This window comes from Anticarsia gemmatalis, chromosome 22 (genome assembly GCF_050436995.1).
Source record: "Anticarsia gemmatalis isolate Benzon Research Colony breed Stoneville strain chromosome 22, ilAntGemm2 primary, whole genome shotgun sequence".
Lineage (NCBI taxonomy): Eukaryota > Metazoa > Arthropoda > Insecta > Lepidoptera > Erebidae > Anticarsia > Anticarsia gemmatalis.
Genome location: NC_134766.1, coordinates 9,566,399 through 9,583,990, shown reverse-complemented (window position 1 = coordinate 9,583,990; position 17,592 = coordinate 9,566,399). Strand labels below are relative to the sequence as shown.

Genomic DNA, 17,592 nt, shown 5'->3' with positions numbered 1-17,592 from the left:
ATATAATTTCAAGTGATTATTCTTTCTAAATATGTATTATAATTTAAAATGAAAGCGTTACATGTATTCTATATCTCTATATCTCATTATGTACTGGTATTAGTTTTTGGTAGGTGTTGCAGTTTTACTGTTTTATATTAACGAAATAATTTCAGCCCGGCTAATATTTCGTATGCTATTGCATTTTAGGATTCGATTTTGTGTTACATATGCATAAATTATAGGGTACATTTCATCTGTAGCACAATATTGCCAGTATTTTTTGTAGATTAGTGGGAAACAAGGTGGCCGGGCTGAAAACGTCAGGCTGGCCCGGCCACTAAGAAGTGCACGTAATTTCTTTTAAAAAGAGTTACATTGAAAATGAAGGTGTTACATATATTAGTATACCCGGGTACATTGGATTGATAACAATCTCATTATTAAATTCCATGGGGCCGGGCCAGCCTGACGTACATAAATAAAATAGGGTAATCAAAACTGTATCGCTCTGTACAAACATTCAATCATACGTATCATCTCACTATGACTGCAAATTATTACTTACCCGTACACTGGAGCAACAGCGCGGCAGCGGCAAAGCGCCGACGCATCTCGATCCTGCGACGACACTAACAGTTCATTCCCACACACACACACTTAATTTCCTAATTAAAAGCTATATTAACTGATGCCTTGTTACTTGTTTATCATCACTAATCACTTTCGCCGCTTATGCATCGCGAAAACAACACTAACACTCACTACCTAATAAAAAAAAACCACCTACACTACATTTACACACCTATTTAATTAAATAAAAAAAGTCAAGGAAAAATATAATCAGCAAGCGTCATTTTCTCGGAAATTCAACCTAAATTCACTTAAGATAAATCATCAATAACACTATGGCATCTTTATTGCAGAAGTTACACACTTAAACCTTATATTCGATACCTCTTTAATAAACTGCACAGAACTTTTACTATTTACTATTACACTAAAAACTAAAACAAACACAATAACTAAGCGTCCTTTTACGAAAGATTAACATAAATTCAAATTTCGCGGAAAGTTCCGTTATGTGCGTCAATAGCACAGGTTCGCGTGGCACTGGCGGGATAGATCAAAGTACATCAAAGCAAAGCGGTACCGACCAATAGCAGAGTCGCTAGGAAAGAAAAAAAAATACTGATTCGAAATTTAAAATATAATTTAAACGAACATTACGGAGGTTTGGTTTGTATATAGAAGTCATTGTTAATAATTAATTGGGTAATTAATACTAATAATGCAAATTGTTGTTTTCGCTAAGGACCTCTAGCACTACCCATGGGATGAAGGAAAGATGTCATGGTAGCGAGGCATTGCAGTCTAATAATTTAGTAGAGACTGTAGAGAGCCTTGTATTCAAAGTTCGCTGCTAGTAGGGGCATACAAAATTTAGAATATGGTCCATCACTAATCCGTACGCATATGCAGCTGACGGTGGCCTGCGTAATACAGCTACTTTATTTCGGAAATACACAGATATATTAACCATCAAGATATATCATGGATTAAATTTTCTCAGTGTGGTGTAAATAAGAATGCGATGTCTGCGTGGAATTGATTGTTTATTATCTTACACAGATATTATCACTTATATTAACAATTTGTATCTATTCTAGCCCGGAGTATGCAGCGCGTTCTACAGGCTTAGCACCCCTTTCGTTATCTGAAAACAAAACAGTGCAATTAAAATTTATTTGCGTTCAAGTGATCATTGTAGCTTGTGGTTATCTGTGGCTTTATGCAATAGGACATTATTATGCAAAATAGGCTGGTAGCAGATTCCTTCCAGCCAAGTTACGTGAAAACGAGCCTATTGCACTTTAGCATAAGTCAATCTTATAATCTAGTGATACGGTCATAGATAGACAGACGACTTTAGTTTAACCGTAGGATTGGTGTTCACATGCTCTCTGAGGTACATGAATAAATTTCAAAACCTGGATAGTACACTAACAAAACTTAAGACTGCTCTCAAATCCGCAACTTCTGGATAGCTGTCACGCTCATTACTGCTGCCTTATCTAAGTCTGTTAAGTAACAATTGCTGAGTCCACTTACAGTGAAATAATTTACTTCCAGCGGTTGTTCTCGTAGTCCCACTTGGACGCGAGACCGTCCACGGGGTTGACCTGGAGGTCCAGCATACGCTTCAGCTGAGCCTTCTGGTTCTCGTCGCTCAGGGACTCGGGCAGCGGGCTGTACACTGTAACACAACATAAAACATATTTGAGAAATTTAACCAACAGATTCAGATTAGATGATTCGCTATTATTATATTCTATGATACTAACAAGGTGAACTTAATAAATGTAACACAGAGAGAAGCAAAAGTGTATGGTAAATCAAATGACTAAGCTTTTGCTATAAGCTACTAAATGGCATTGATAGTTGTGAGTGCGTGAGCAACAAAAATAGTAATCACATCTAAACATTTTTCTTCATTAGCGTTAATATGTTCCTCCCTAATTTAATATTCTCAAGAATTCAAAAAACATAAAATGCAAAACATAGGATGATAACGTCTTTTTTTGCATCACGAATTATCTCTTCTAACTATAAATTTAATGAATTCTTGTAAAAATTATACTTCTAAATAATTGTGAAATTGTCTAAATATCTTGTTTGTTTAATTGTCGTCTTTACCTATTATTACGGCGACCAGTTTCTTTAAAACAATTAGTAAGCCATATAATTACCGAAGATCTTCATAGCCATGTAGATCCATACAGCGAGCGAGGCACCGACCAGGGACCAGCCGAGGATGCCCTTCCATTCACCGGTGGGAGCCTGGAACTCGGCGAAGGTCTGGCAGAAGGTGGCGCGGTAGAGAGCTTTCTTCTCCTCCACGGTCAGCTTGCGCCAGTCACCCTTTTCCTTCTCACGGAGGACCTAAGGACATTGGAGATTATTTTAAATTGCTATTTGTGGGAAGATAAACTTGAACAGTGTGTATTGGATATGAAGTCTTAGTTATCTCAGATTACGAAAGAAGACTAGTGCCTTACAGTAGAACACATAAATTGGTTATAATTACTTTTATATTATTTTGAATAGATTGATTTTACATCCCTATATTAAACTGTAATGTGAGTTTTAGATGTTTATTTATTTTAAGAATCTAGATAAGGTTAATAGTTTGGTTCCTACTGGATGAAGTGGAGCCAATATTACATTGCAGTAGGCAAAAAGTTATGCCCATATATAAAACTTGAACTTTATACATGGAAAACAATAATGTCCCTGTGAGGTAACAGAAATTGCAAGTATTATACTTGTCTCTTTTAAGAAAAAAATATGTTTACCTTGATGTCAGGGGTATCGGGCTGGAACCTGACGGCAGGCATGGGGAAGTCAGGCCTGTCCATGTAGTTGGGCTGGCCGTTGAAGCCATAGCCTACCCACTCGCGGTTGCCAACCTGGAATTACCATATCACTAGTTAATACTACTCACCTATGTAATGATGAAAAATTATCAGATTAGTATTACATTTCACGGTGTACATTGTCTGTTATATTGTCAATAAATTGTTAGCTCTTTATTGACTGGAACAATCATGTTTACATTCCAAAGATCAGGTTAACAATGGCAAGCTAAGATGCTTGTGTTACATTTGCTCAAATTGTAATCATTGGAGCTGCAGTCAATGATTGACTGGTTACACTTCTTATATTTTGTATCTCTATCTTTATATATTATAATTCTTCTGTAAGTGTGTATGTCACTGAACTTCTCTTAAACGACTGGATTGTGATGAAATTTTTTGTGTGTGTTCAAGGGGATCTGAGAATGGTTCAGATTCACAATTTTGTCCACTGGACAATGTTTTTTTAATTGATTTTTAATTTATTAGACAGGACAACGTCTGTCGGGTCCGCTAATAATCTATATATATTTTAAAACTATTTTGCATACATAATACATAGAGCATATAGGTAATATCAAATGACATAAATAATGATAAAATAGATTACCTTAGCGAGCTCTCCAACGGAGGAGGAGGCCCTGGCGCAGACTGGCACTCGGACTGCATCTAACAGCGCACGGCGCATAAGATAGTTGGCCATCTTGCTGTGTAAAGAAAATTCTAGTTGAATTTATTGTAATAGAGTAAGAAGCAGTAAATATATATTCATATAACAATAAATTATGTAAATAGCGTGATGAGACAGATTCTTTATGTTTTGACGTAATTTTTACAATGCAATCTTTAAAGGTTATTATTCATAAAAAGTTTGTCTAAATTACCTGAATACTTAAATATTAAACATAGTATTTGGGTAGTCACTGACAACTATTTATGGTTGATTAATATGAGGTCATTAGCAACTGAAAACATCTGTTTCTCCTGTTTTAACCAATACAGACAAGCTTACAAGTGATAATAGGGTGTAGTCTATTTCACATATTAGTAATCGGTAATCGTGTAAGGTGTACTCCAATAATATTATCATTTACCCTGTTTAAATACACCTTGACAATATTGTTTTTATTTCAGAATTGAATAACAGAACATTTTGTACAATTCGTACAAAACAGAATCAGGATCAAGTAACGTAAATGTCAACTAAATCAGTGTTAACTTTATTGTTACGTAAAAATAACATCGGTACAGGTAAAAATTGTCCGATAATGTGAGGTTATGCCCGCAGTGATCAATAGGGAAGGATTACATAACATGAACTTCAGAATCCAACCAACCTCCATGAAAACAAATTAAATAGATTTTACAACATACAAAATAACTAGTAAGATTTTCCCAAAAACAAAATGACACCAATAGATAGAGAAATAAATTAAATTTTGAATATCGAATTCACTTACGTATTTGACGTCAGTGTTTTTTTTCGCTACTTACCCAAAAATAATAAGCTTTTAACACACAAAATAAACAAATAACTGAGAACAGAACACAAAACACAGTATTTTGCAGTAAAATAAGGTTTTTTTACCTCGAAAATGTGGTTTACGTTCCTTGTAAAATGTTATCACCACCCAAGACTGAAAAATTAGAACGTAAGCGACATCTGCTGGCGAACTTGGTGAGTTTACAAATCGATTGTACGTTTCGTTACACGCAAAATATTTAAAGCTGGCAGCGAATTAAATAAAAATTTTGTTAAGTATGTATTTCTATGATTCTAAATTCTTGAAACATAAGTTCTTTAAGTTGTTTTTATTTGATGAGTAATTTTATAAATGGTGTAAATAATAACGTAATTATAGCTATACAAATAATTATTGCTTATCATTTTTCCAGAATTGTCACGTTACAATAAATAAATACATCATTTCAACATATTCGAAAAAAATATCACAATGTATTTTGACCAACATTGATTTCATGCGAAAATGAGGTCAATATATTGAGCAATGACCAACTTATATCGCTTGTAATTGAACCACACATTGCCTATTTCCAAACACTGAATTTCTGAAACTGTCCTTCAAAAACTATCAAACTATATTTTAGTAATACGAATAAAATTTATAAGGATTAAATAAAACAATAACATTTAAATATTCTTTAATTTTTTAAGTCGTTTCCTCTCATCTTCAATAGCAAGCGCAACCAAATCGTAAAACAGTGTTTCGGAAAGTACATCCCGCTTCTGAGAGCTATTACTAACGAGTTCTCTTAAGGTCAAATCTTTTAGAGGATTGTGCGAAGTTACTTCTATATTTTCATCTATTGTGTCATTATTTTCTTTGGATAAAAATAAGTAGTTTAGAACAGGTTCCGCGATAGACTCGATGTCAATTTTATCTGCTGCTAACGTCGTTTCTTCAGTAGTAACAATACTAGTAGTTTCTGTACTTTTCTCAACAATTTCAGGATTCTCAGTAGTAATTAAATCTTTTGTTTCTTCCAGTAATTTGTCAATATCCAAATTATCAATGAGCGCCATAATATCTTCTTCTAAAGTCTTGTCTTCATTACTTGCGTTCTCTATAACTGTGACTTTAGCTAATTCGGTTGTGGTTTCTTTTGTTTTACTTTTTGTTGCTTCTGTTACGGTTTCGGCTGTATCTGGAGGGATTGCTGTTGTCTGATCAAGCGTGGTCGAAATAATCGCCGGTTTTGTAGTTGCTGCAGTAATAGTAGTTTCAGTTTCAAAGTCCATGCCCACTTCAGACCCTCCCTCGTCCTCCCCCGTCGATGTGTCACTAACGTCCTCAATTTCAACATGTTCTCTTTCTATTTTAGGTTTTTTAGCTTTCTTTTTCGTAGTTTTATGTTTTTTAGTTTTCTTTTTTGTTGTTTTAATTTCTTTAGTCGTTGTTTTTGTTGTCGTTTTCTTAGATTGATTCCCATCAAATTCTTTCTTAGTATCCGGGCTATCTTCTGCTAAATATTCTTTTAATTCGTCTTTTTCAAACATTGTTTTCAAGAAATCCCTGAAGCCTTTATCTCTCAGCAGTACTACTCTATCCATATCGAGAATGGATGCTGGAGGGAATGGTTTTTTGTCGTGTATTGGGGTGAATACCATATCGGTGGTGAAGATGTGGAAATCTGTGTGTCTGGTACGTGGTGGCCGTAATGTCGTTCGCTTTTTGGAGTGGTGCACGTGCTAAATATGAAGAAAATTACATTATTTTTTAATCATTATTTTTACAAAAACATTTTTGAAAATGCTTTACACTGTATCTAACTCGCATAATTTTTTCCTTTACATCTCATATCTTGGTACGATTTATAACGACTGGAAGAAGAATTATTCTTAAGGTGTTACGTATTGCTCAGTGTCATGATTATGATATTACCTGTTCAAGGATACCGTCTATCCAATCGGCGTAGTAGCCAAGTTTGGTGAAGACAGTCGGAGAGTCCGGGGCTCCACAGACTGGGGACCCGAAGCTGATCACCCCCGTTAAGATGCCACCAACTATCCCTGGACCGCCAGCATCACGCTGTAGAGCATTCGAAAAGCATTTTATTGCAAGATAGATATGGAAATTGCAAACGGTTTTATATTTTTTTCATAATTTGTTATCAAGATAATAGAATGTGTTGTCTTAATATTTTTTTTTCCACTTACATTACATGCACCACTTCCCTTGGAGAAAAATCCTCCGCAAAAATTTTTCCTTGTCACGTACTCTCTAAAATAAAAAATCAAATATTGACTTTTAAAGTTCATATGGAACATATTAATAATTAACCATCTTAGATTCCTTGAAGATGACAAGCAACTCATGAAAAAGCGTCTAAAACATTTAAAATTTCAAAAAGAAATATCCAGAATCATAAAGCTGCCTACTTTCAGATTATTATATTTAGTAAAGGAAACAAAGTAATACAATAAGTAACTAAACGTACTTGGAATAATGTTCTCTGCATTCACTGAGAGGATAAAAATCCAATTCTGCATAAGACAGTTTCTGCCGAAACGAGTCGTAGATTACGTTGCTACTCTGCAATTAAAATGGACGACAATTGTTATAAATATAGATAGACAACTAGAAAAAGGGCAGAATGATAGATAGACAGATCGTTAAAGGTTTCAAACAAAACTATTGAGTCGTCTATAAATGAGAAAATTATTAGTTATTTATTTCAAAGAGTCGGAGTCACTCTCAAATATCTTTATGACTGGGAAATTGCGAAAAAACGATTTATAAGTTAATTACTTTAATTTTCATGTCACTTACTTCCTTTGCTCCCCAACCAACCACCGTAATGCTCTCAGTATTCTCAGGTAGCTGCCAAGGATTCCTATCAATATCTATCTTCCTAGCTCTCCTCTTTTTCTTCTTGAACTTAATTTTCCTCGACAGTCTCATGATAGCAAGGTTATTAGCTAATGTCTTCGGGTCATATGTCGGGTAGAAGTAGACTTCTAGAACTGCTATGTTTTCGCCACCACCTTCGTAGTAGTTGCTGCCGATGAGGACTGAGAGAAACGCTGGGTTTTCACGGAAGAAACGGTTATTCCATGCTCTGAGAAAGATGAAGAATCGACTCAGTTTGTTTTACATTTAGATCCAAAATCCTCATTGAGTGTAAGATTATAAGCTAGCTAGTAAGAAAAATAAGCCTCTCGTCTTCGCAAAAAGTGGAAGGTTAAAAGTAAGTTTGAACCCGTATCTTCGACCCAAAAATAACTTTACAAAGACCAAACTAGAGTTCTCTATAAGAAATTGTTGAACCAAAATGATGGTTTGAGGCATGCGAGTAGTAACCACTCGGGGAAATAATAAGGGAGTTCTTACAATTGTAAACAAGACGCAGAAGTGATGACCACATCATCACCAATAATGGAGCCAGCACACTGGAACCTCTTAAAGAACTGGACGCTCGCCATGAAGGGAAACTTTCTGACGCGAGTTCTAATGCCTTTGTAAATACGACGACTGTTCGGACCTAGAAAGAAACCAAATAATTACATACATAGGGCCTGTTAAACCCGAAGGTGCTGGTAGTGGAGTATGAAACACACTCATATTTCGCCATTAACTAATTGCAGATGCACGTAGTAGGATGCGAGCGTATTGCCATAGACTCTAGGCTACCATTAAGACAATTGTCATATAAGTTAGAAAGACATAAGGACTTTGCCCAACCTTTGTGATTGACTAACTGACTTATACACTCTTATCCAGACCTCAGAAACGGTGAAGGCTAGACAATAGGGTTGGTCATAGCTATTGTTATTTTACTTACGCCAAAAATCATTTTCATCACTGACGACATTTTCATCAGACTCATTCATTTTGCTAATATTACTATCATTCATAACACTGCCCATCGGTTTCTTATCATTGTCAATATATTGTATGATCTTTGGATTAATAATCGCCTTATCAAGCGCGACATACTTCTCTTTTAGATATTTGAGTTTATCAATAAATGTAGTAATATGTTCAGTTACATATACATCTTTATCTCTGACTTGTTCACTCACATCGTCGTTCAAAGCTTCATTGAGCAGCGCAATAAAACGTATAGTGTTTTTATCGACGTCGTTCACTCGCGTCAGTCTTGATATTTGCTTCAGATTGTCGCAATCTGTCAACGTGATCGACACGAAAAAGTTGTGTATTGTTGAGAATTGCTTCAATTTCGGACTGTCGTATATGTTTTTGATTCTGAAAGCTGCGAATATATCGTTTACAGCGCTTCGTATTGCTGCTTCTCCGTTTTTTATGCTGTCGTCTTCAACTGCCGGTAATTCTAAAAGACTTTGGATTTGAACAACAATGTGAAACAAAATAAAGTAAATGATATTAATTTGAGGCAAGAACATAAGGATGATAACTTCTTTAAGAAGTATGCAGTGAATATTAGTGAATAATGTAATTATAATGAAATATTCTTATTTTTAAACAAGTTGTTGAATGTAGTTGCTCAATATATTGCTTTTTTGTTATTGATTTCGTTTTATTTTTTATTTGTATTGCGAAAATGTTTTATTGACACTGTAAAATTTTCGATTTCCCAACTTTATTTATTGATTTTTTAATTTTATTGTGTGTACATATTTTATTACGAAACTTGGGTATTGAGTTAGATAATATCTGATGCTGCTTACGTTGGCAACTTTGGGGCCATTCGCTAAACAACATGATTTCTATCGCTACTTTTCGAACTTACAGCTAAACGTCTTAGCTTATTGTAATTAGTTTTTAGCGTGATAGATTTATAACCCAGTGAAAGACATAGAATTCTTGCAGAAAAAAATACTCGCAAGTGCAGCCCCATGTATTAGCTAGTATGTCTCTACGCTATTTTATATAGGTATTTTAGTATTTCTACATTTCAAGTCATCAAAAAACAATATTACAGATTTCGCAATACTTTTTATGAGACATTATAATGTAATACTTTATTACACTTTACAACTAAAATTTATTTTATTTTCTACCAGATTAATAAAAATAAAACACGCTTTACTTTCAAATATTTATCTGACACATTTAATTTAGTTCAACTTGACATTTAATTCAACATTCTAACTAAATACAATGAAATTCATTAAAACTATCACGTGTTTCTTCATCACCGTTGCGGCTCATCATCATCACAAACACCATCATCATCACCTGGACGTGTTAAAATCAAACGAGACGTTTTTCATCGAGACAAACAGAAACATTCAGAACACGGTCGACGAAATGTTCAACACTTTAGACCTAAAACAGCATTTTCTAAATCAAACAAACACTAAATCACTTTTGATAATGCAACACGATTTAAATAACATTGTCGGGAGTAACTACAAAGTATATAATGTATTAAAAAATGTATCGAACGTTGATAGAAATGCTATAAATAATATACGACTAGATGAGACGGTAAAAGAAATTTTCAATGATAGAAAGTTTAATGTATACCACAAAATATATGAAGATGAACGTTTGGACAAAGTTCGGTCGAAAATATCTACTCTAGATGTTATTGAGAGTAACGAGTTTGATGATATAATGAAAGGATTCTTAAATAAAATAAATATGCTCACTGTTGATGATATGTTCAAGAAGGAGAAGATTAAGTCGTATTTTACGAGGAGGAATCTCAAAGCATGGCGTAAGTCCATTTTTAATATGTTAAAAAACATAATTTTCTACTAGGGCATCGATACCTTTACACGAAATCCTTCTCTAGCAAAAACTGATGCAGATAAATAAGGAGGAAAGTCGTCGTAACTTATGAAAAAGAGCAAAAAACGAATTGCAGTATATTTGGAAGCCTTATCTATGATCAAAAATAGGTAGGTAATTTGAATAAGATCACAAAGACACTCAAAGTCTTTCAATTTTTCGCAGAACCTCCATTAACCTTAAAATCAGAAGAGTCACCAGACAACACGACAGACACTAGAAGGATCTTCAGAGGAAAACCGACACGGATCTTCAAGTTTCCCTTCATCGCCAGCGTGCATGTTTACGAGGAGTTCATGTGTGCCGGGAGTATCATCTCTAAAGATCTTGTTATTACTGCTGCATCGTGTTTACAATTGTAAGGGGCTTTCTTGATTTTCTTTACTGACTATTAAACTCAGGCCGTACTGAGACAGCCGATAATATTGCGCAATATGATTGCACCATTTATCGCTCAATCAAATTGAACGTCAACTTAAAAAACATACAATATAAACCCTAAACGGTCAATAATTTTGTGAAAAGTTATACTGACTTGCTGATAAATTCGTTTAATTGGTCAGTTATACTATACAGAGAAAGCTGGCTATTTTAGAAAACAAACAAAAGCACCTTAATCTCTTATTTTTAGAGTCCTCTTTCTAAAATAGATTCGGGTTTTCACAACGTTTTTTTTAGTTCATAGAATTGAAACCAATTGAAACATCTTAAACTTATACCATGCAAGTTGGACGTTTTTCTACAGGCATCACAACAACAGATTCTTCCGAGAAATACCAAGAACCACGTTCGTAAGACTGGGTAGCGACTGGACATCAAGGCTGGGAGAAATCATCCCAATCCTGGAGATCTACTTCCACCCTCAGTACGACCCGAAGATACTGCATCACAACCTGGCCATCATGAGGTTGGAGAGAGTGCTCAAGTTCCAGACACATCGAAGAACGAAGATCAGGAGAATCCTGCTCGATCGGGGTGATGGAAAGTTGCCGGAGAATACTAACGAGATTGTTATATTGGGATGGGGATCTAAAAAAGTAAGTAGCGAATGTAGAGTTTAAAGTTCGCTACTTATGCTGGTGCTGATGTTACAATCGTTTTCATTTATATGGAACAGTTTTTGCCCGCTACTTCGTCCGCGTAATTTGTAACTAAGGACAGAATTTTCAAATGTTTATGCCCAATTATCCCCTATGGAGGTACAATAGATCAAAATCCTTAGCAGATGCCTCCGTCGTAACATCTACTGAAATGCCAATTTTGGCCCGATTCGTCCAGTGGTTTGGGCTGTGCGTCGATAGATTGCTATATCAGTCAATCACCTTTGAATTATATATTATTCAGCGTGAAAACGTTCTACCCGCTCCGCTATGTAGATGAATTGTAGACAATTGACAGTGTTTTTTAAATTTCTGTTTTGTGCGTTTTCTAGGCAAATCAACAAGTGAAGACGTTTGAGAAACTATCTGTTGCGTATCTTAACTTTTATCCCTCTGAAGAATGTAGGGAGTTGTACTCAGAGTAAGTAAACAAAATACTAATTATTATTAATGTGGTAGAAGTGTTTCTAAAGATAAAATACCTACAAGGAATATAGTCCGTAAAAGATTGGCATAAGGCTTCTTTGTATTTGAATGAAAATATATCCGGTAGAAACAAGTTTTATTCGAGAAAAACGTAGAAATCAGAGCTATGCTATGCTTATGCTATTGTTTCGTTTTGCAGGGACTTTGTGACAGACAAGCACTTCTGTGCTGGATTCTTATCGAGAGGAGGAGGGGCGTGTAATGTAAGTATCACTGCATAGTACATACTGTAGATAGTATAAAGCAAAGTCGCGTCTCGCGTCTGTACCTATGATATAGATCTTTAAAACTAAGCAACGATTTTGATGCGGTTTTTTCATAGATTCACCCCCGGTTTCTGAGGTACTTTTAGCGGCAGTTTATCTATTCAATAGGGTTAAAACTCATACAAAGAAAACGCTATTGAATAGATAAACTACCGCTAAATGTACTTAGAAACCGGGGGTAAGTGAGACGAGAGGAAGGTATATGTTTAAAAGATGTAAAGGTTTTTTTGTAAAATAACGGTTTAAACCGGGCGAGCTACTAGTCAATTTATAAATTAATTCTTACTTGAATTTGTTTCAGAGAGATGTCGGTGGTCCAGGCATTGTAGGAGGCTTGCTGGTAGGTATCGTGAGCTTTGGACCTCCAGTGTGTGGTACCAAAGATGCGCCAACTGTCTTTACCAGGGTCGGACCTTATGTTGATTGGATCGAGACTATCATTGAAATGGTAAGTGTCACTACAAATTTATATCAAGCCATGACTACTACGTGATTTGTAAATGCATTGTAGATATTTTTTGAGAGGTATATAAAGGTTCATTGAAGACATAGTGAATAAAAAATAATGTCAATCTATTCCAGAACAAAAATGGCCCTGTAAGTCAGTAGAATTTTAAATCGTAGGAAGTTACACCTATTAAAAAAATATCTTAAATAAATAATTCGGGTGATATCTTATTCATAAAAATCTTTTACATAAACTACATAACAAAACACATAAAGAAAGTAATGACACTAAACCTTTCAGAACCCAGGACCTGCCCGCAGAGGAACCACAGTGACTCATCCGCGTGTTTCAAGAGTGACTAGAGGCAGAAGCAGGGATGTTTCCACCCCTTACGTCATAGCACCGATCATGTCCATCAGACCACCCGCTCTTCGCGTACAATTTGGCGAACAATCCGACTCCCTATACACAGCCCACTTAAGAACAACTACTGAAAAACCAAACGGATTCATTCTCTCAAACGATGCTATGCAAAACTACGAACATTTATTCAAATCAGACGGTGCTTCTAACAATCAATTTGATCAAAAATCGCTGTATCTTAGATCTGAAATGAAAGACCCACCTCCGTTACACAAAAAGGCCTCTGATTTGACTGTAGAACCTAGTACCGTAACACCAGGGTTTAAATTTCTAAGTTTTGATACAGAAAGGCGAAAAGTAACATTAGAGGCAGCATATAAACAAGAAAGCGATATTTCTAAAGACAATGAACAATACGATCGGTTGATCAAAGAAGCAGATATCGAGAATGCTAAATTTACTTCTGTAGACAATCTAGACGGTAAGGAAGACTTTATGGAGTCGTTTGAAGAGAAGCAAGTGACGCAAAATGAGTATAGTGATGAAAATAAGGAGGAGCAGGAAGTAACGGTGGATAATGTAGCACTTGCACTTGATAGACAGTTAAATGATGCTTATTAATATGCATGTATTTAGAGCATTTTTATTTTACTCAAAATCAATTGGCTTACAATCCCAGACTCAAATTATTTACTTAATTATTATGTACTTAAATATTGGTTTGTGTGTGATCTAGTTTTAAACCCATAGTTCTTTGATACGCGATACATTAACTACTAAATTTAAACTCAGTTGAGTCATGATAACCTTTTGATTCAAGTATGTTTTTAAAACCTTCCTTGAAACAAATAAAATCTTAATTAATTATATTATAAAATAAAGGGCAATATATACAAAGTTGAATTAAAAATCTTTGCCCACAATTCGAATACTTTAATTTCACTATAACAATATAGATATATTTTCATTCCGATATTTTTCAATGCTATTGTAGGCTCGCATTAAATCTACATTAAAATCGAACAGTAAGTCATCATTAATGATATCAGTAAGGATATTATCATTACCATAAAGAATATCATTGAGAACTTGTAGTTCGTTATCTTCGATGGGATTGGTGGCTCGGGGCCAGAGGGGCTGTTCTTCAAAGGTTTGGTTTAACTTGGCAGTGCTTATCATTAAAGGAGTTGCTTCTACTGGTTCCTGAAATTTAAATGGTAATTTTAGTAAACAGACAGATAAAACTGGAAGAGAATACGTGACCATATAAAAGTTTGAGACGATAAATTGTAAATTTGAAACTAAATAACACAAAACATAAGTTTGCAATTATCACTGATCCCTGTGCAGGGTTATCTCATAGCCACTATGCTGTACATTGTTTTCGCCCTTAAACTAACGTGAAAAACACGTTACGTCCAAGTAGCAATGTACTGAATAGTGACCATTTATTTAACGTACACCAGTTATCAACTGAGATACGTGATAAGCATACAGGTCATCTAAAACAAAGATCTTACCATGTCTATAATACTCTGAATCCAGTCAAAGTAGAACTTGACCTGAGTGAAAACTGTGGGAGCATCCTTGGCGCCACACACCGGGGACCCAAAACTAACCACTCCGACTAGCAATCCACCTACTATGCCTGGACCACCGTCATCCCTCTGAAATTAATTATTCATTTACAATTCATGTATTTAGTACTCAGCTTTCTAGGTTTAAGTACCGTCCTTAGGGCGGAAGTTACCGCTGCACGGCTGTATTTTTTTTCACCGTTGAAAGGTATCTTTGAAGTTCTAGTATAGGTAGAAGTAAATTGCCAGAGTTAATATAGTTTTTGGAATAGTATATAATTAAGATAAAAAATACGAAGCAACGGACGATTTTTTATACTAACGTTACATGCTCCTGTTCCCTTCGCAACAAAGCCGGCACAGAAGTTCTTGTCTGTCACAAAGTCCCTGCAAACCACACAACATAACAATAAGACACCCCACTATCTTTATGAAATTGAATCATACTTCATTAGTCAACTTACTTTGTATAAACTTGCTTGCATTCGTCAAGAGGGTACACATCGAGGCTTGCAGCAGTTAGTTCACTGATGTTCCTCCATATTTGATTTGGCTATAAAAACAAAAATGTTGATAGAACGGCCACAATAAACCAGACTTTATGCCTTCATTTCTCTGCCTGCCCCTGTATCGATTTTGGCAACGTAGAGCTATTAAAGGACAACGACCCACAATAAAGCTTTCGGAGTAAAGTCGGATGGAATTGAAAACCTTCAAAACCGTTTGAAAAACACGCCTTTAAACTGCTTTGCCACTACAGATGGGAAAGCATCTTGTTTTTTAGGATAGACGCTAAGTGGTTTACTTTTACACATCGCTTTGCTACCTACCCCACAAATCTCTGATAGAAGATGATGACATCTTAAATTATTTTAATGCTCATGTCTACTTACCATTTTACTTCCCCAGCCCAGCATCGTGACGTGATTAGCAACAATAGTCACATTCTCCCCACGATCTAACTCAATTCTCTTTAACTTTGCTCTTGGACCTTGTTCAAATCTGATACTCCTCTGCAGCCGTATGATAGCCAGGTTGTGGTGCAAACTCCTAGGGTCATATGCTGGATTGAAGTAGATCTCTGCGATGGGGACTATTTCGCCAAGTTTAGAAGGCCAGTCGCTTGCTAGGAGCACGTATGTCGTCTTTTGGTCTTCTTTGAAGAATATGTTGTTGTAATATCTGGGAAATATCAATTAGGTTTTAATTCTTGCCCGTATGTTTATTCCTCAAATGTCGTAAGGCCTCGAAAGGGTTAAAGTTTTAATGGTTCTTCAATTGGCTTGCCGTCTGCCTTATTTCAGTGTGTGTTTGTTGACACTATTAAACTGATGCTACCATCATTTTATGAATTAAAACTTGCTTGGCTTCTGGCTGTCTGTCATGCTATTTCAGTGATACTTTATCGAGACTGAACTGGCTAAAAGATTCAGAAAGGTTACACTATCTATGAAATATAAAATTCTCTTACACTTGCATGCACGAAGCGGCAGTGAGAACTAAATTCCTGGATATAATACTGCCAGCACAAGTGAACTCCTTCATGATATGGATGCTGACGATGAAAGGAAACTTGTCAAACTTCGTAGATGTACCGCCAAATATTCTTCTGGTACCCAAGTCAGTGGTAACTTCTGAACTTGGTGGCAAAGGCTCTGTAAATAAGAAAGTCCGATTGAAATTACTTTGATATATTTTTTTATTTGGTGACTGCGGTCTGAGTGGTAGTGCTTAAGCAGCTGCTAATCCCGAAATGTGGAGAGCAATTCCCGATCGGACCAAATAAGGTTTTCTTTTGTGATATGGTCAAAATATTAGCCCAGAATTTAGTACCATGCCACTAACTATATGATAAAATAAATAAGTAGCATTCCTCGTACCTAATTCTTGTTAAAGTAGTTTACAAAATCTAGGTATATTTAATTTACCTATACCTCTATGTACCATATCGTTTTAGGTAGTTAGTCATAATATCAAAGTTCTTAGCACTAATAAACTACTCACTCCAAGTTATAAGATCATTCATCGTAATATTATGCTTAGTAGTATCATTATTTTGAAATATGTCATCTACAGTGAGACTGCTAATTTTATGTAGAAACCCTTTCATAATATCCATGAATTCTTTACTATCTATCTTTTCTACACCATGTTTCTTAGATGCACGTTTAGTAGTTTTTCGTTCAGGCTTACTTTTATTAGTTTTACTCTTATAAACATTAAATTGTTTATCATCTAATACTTCTTTTATCATCTCATCCAGTCGTTTATTGTTTGCTTTAACTGCAGTTATATTTCTCAATATATTGTGCACTTCATAATTCCTTTCAACCATTTTATTCAAGTCGTAGTGCATTGTTAGCAACAACTTTACTTTAGGCTTATCTGGAAACCATGGTGACAGATCCATGGAATGAAACATTTTATTCATGGTGCTCTGAACTCTCTCGTTCGTTTTACTGTAGAAATTTTCTTTAGTTTTCAATAATCTTGCCAAATATGAGTGATGGTGAGATTTATAATCATGTTTCGCTGTAGCCAAAGTTATTATAATTACGATAATTTTAATGGATTTCATGTTTTATTTATCTAATTGAATAATTTATCAAGATGGACCGAACTTTTCGTACCTAATAAAGATTGAAGAAAAAAATATGTGTTTTATTTTTATTATTTTGTGTCATAATATTGGTTTTGGTCATAAAATAAGTAAATT

At 35.2% G+C, this 17,592-nt stretch overlaps 4 protein-coding genes across 7 annotated transcripts; 1 reads left to right on the top strand and 3 right to left on the bottom strand.

Annotated features, from left to right (window-relative positions):
* Nucleotides 1-1,576: 1,576 nt before the first annotated feature.
* COX4 (Cytochrome c oxidase subunit 4) lies at nt 1,577-5,118 on the bottom strand. Its single transcript, XM_076129130.1, has 6 exons — nt 4,984-5,118; nt 4,006-4,102; nt 3,336-3,449; nt 2,730-2,922; nt 2,092-2,236; nt 1,577-1,696 (listed from the first exon to the last, which is right to left on the bottom strand). Exons 2-5 carry the CDS (start codon nt 4,096-4,098, stop codon nt 2,103-2,105), a joined length of 534 nt encoding a protein of 177 aa, XP_075985245.1. The 5' UTR covers nt 4,099-4,102; nt 4,984-5,118; the 3' UTR covers nt 1,577-1,696; nt 2,092-2,102.
* A 423-nt stretch (nt 5,119-5,541) lies between these two features.
* Nucleotides 5,542-9,469, bottom strand: LOC142982857 (uncharacterized). The gene is made up of 7 exons (XM_076129555.1): nt 8,700-9,469; nt 8,249-8,399; nt 7,688-7,976; nt 7,356-7,450; nt 7,075-7,138; nt 6,800-6,946; nt 5,542-6,606 (listed from the first exon to the last, which is right to left on the bottom strand). Exons 1-7 carry the CDS (start codon nt 9,280-9,282, stop codon nt 5,548-5,550), a joined length of 2,388 nt encoding a protein of 795 aa, XP_075985670.1. The 5' UTR covers nt 9,283-9,469; the 3' UTR covers nt 5,542-5,547.
* Nucleotides 9,470-9,517: 48 nt separating this feature from the next.
* On the top strand, nt 9,518-14,076 carry LOC142982858 (uncharacterized). Of its 3 annotated transcripts, XM_076129557.1 has the most exons (8): nt 9,518-9,534; nt 9,904-10,562; nt 10,802-10,994; nt 11,364-11,673; nt 12,069-12,157; nt 12,362-12,425; nt 12,790-12,936; nt 13,237-14,076. In XM_076129557.1, exons 2-8 carry the CDS (start codon nt 10,001-10,003, stop codon nt 13,918-13,920), a joined length of 2,049 nt encoding a protein of 682 aa, XP_075985672.1. In that variant the 5' UTR covers nt 9,518-9,534; nt 9,904-10,000; the 3' UTR covers nt 13,921-14,076. The 3 variants fall into 3 exon arrangements, with proteins under 3 accessions (XP_075985672.1, XP_075985673.1, XP_075985671.1); XM_076129558.1 differs by lacking the exon at nt 9,518-9,534 and having other exon boundaries at nt 9,544-10,562; nt 11,382-11,673; XM_076129556.1 differs by lacking the exon at nt 9,518-9,534 and having other exon boundaries at nt 9,544-10,562.
* Nucleotides 14,077-14,114: 38 nt separating this feature from the next.
* On the bottom strand, nt 14,115-17,521 carry LOC142982860 (trypsin-1-like). Of its 2 annotated transcripts, none has more exons than XM_076129559.1 (7): nt 16,881-17,521; nt 16,348-16,531; nt 15,770-16,058; nt 15,341-15,429; nt 15,200-15,263; nt 14,820-14,966; nt 14,115-14,502 (listed from the first exon to the last, which is right to left on the bottom strand). In XM_076129559.1, exons 1-7 carry the CDS (start codon nt 17,452-17,454, stop codon nt 14,242-14,244), a joined length of 1,608 nt encoding a protein of 535 aa, XP_075985674.1. In that variant the 5' UTR covers nt 17,455-17,521; the 3' UTR covers nt 14,115-14,241. The 2 variants fall into 2 exon arrangements, with proteins under 2 accessions (XP_075985674.1, XP_075985675.1); XM_076129560.1 differs by having other exon boundaries at nt 17,070-17,521.
* Nucleotides 17,522-17,592: the final 71 nt, after the last annotated feature.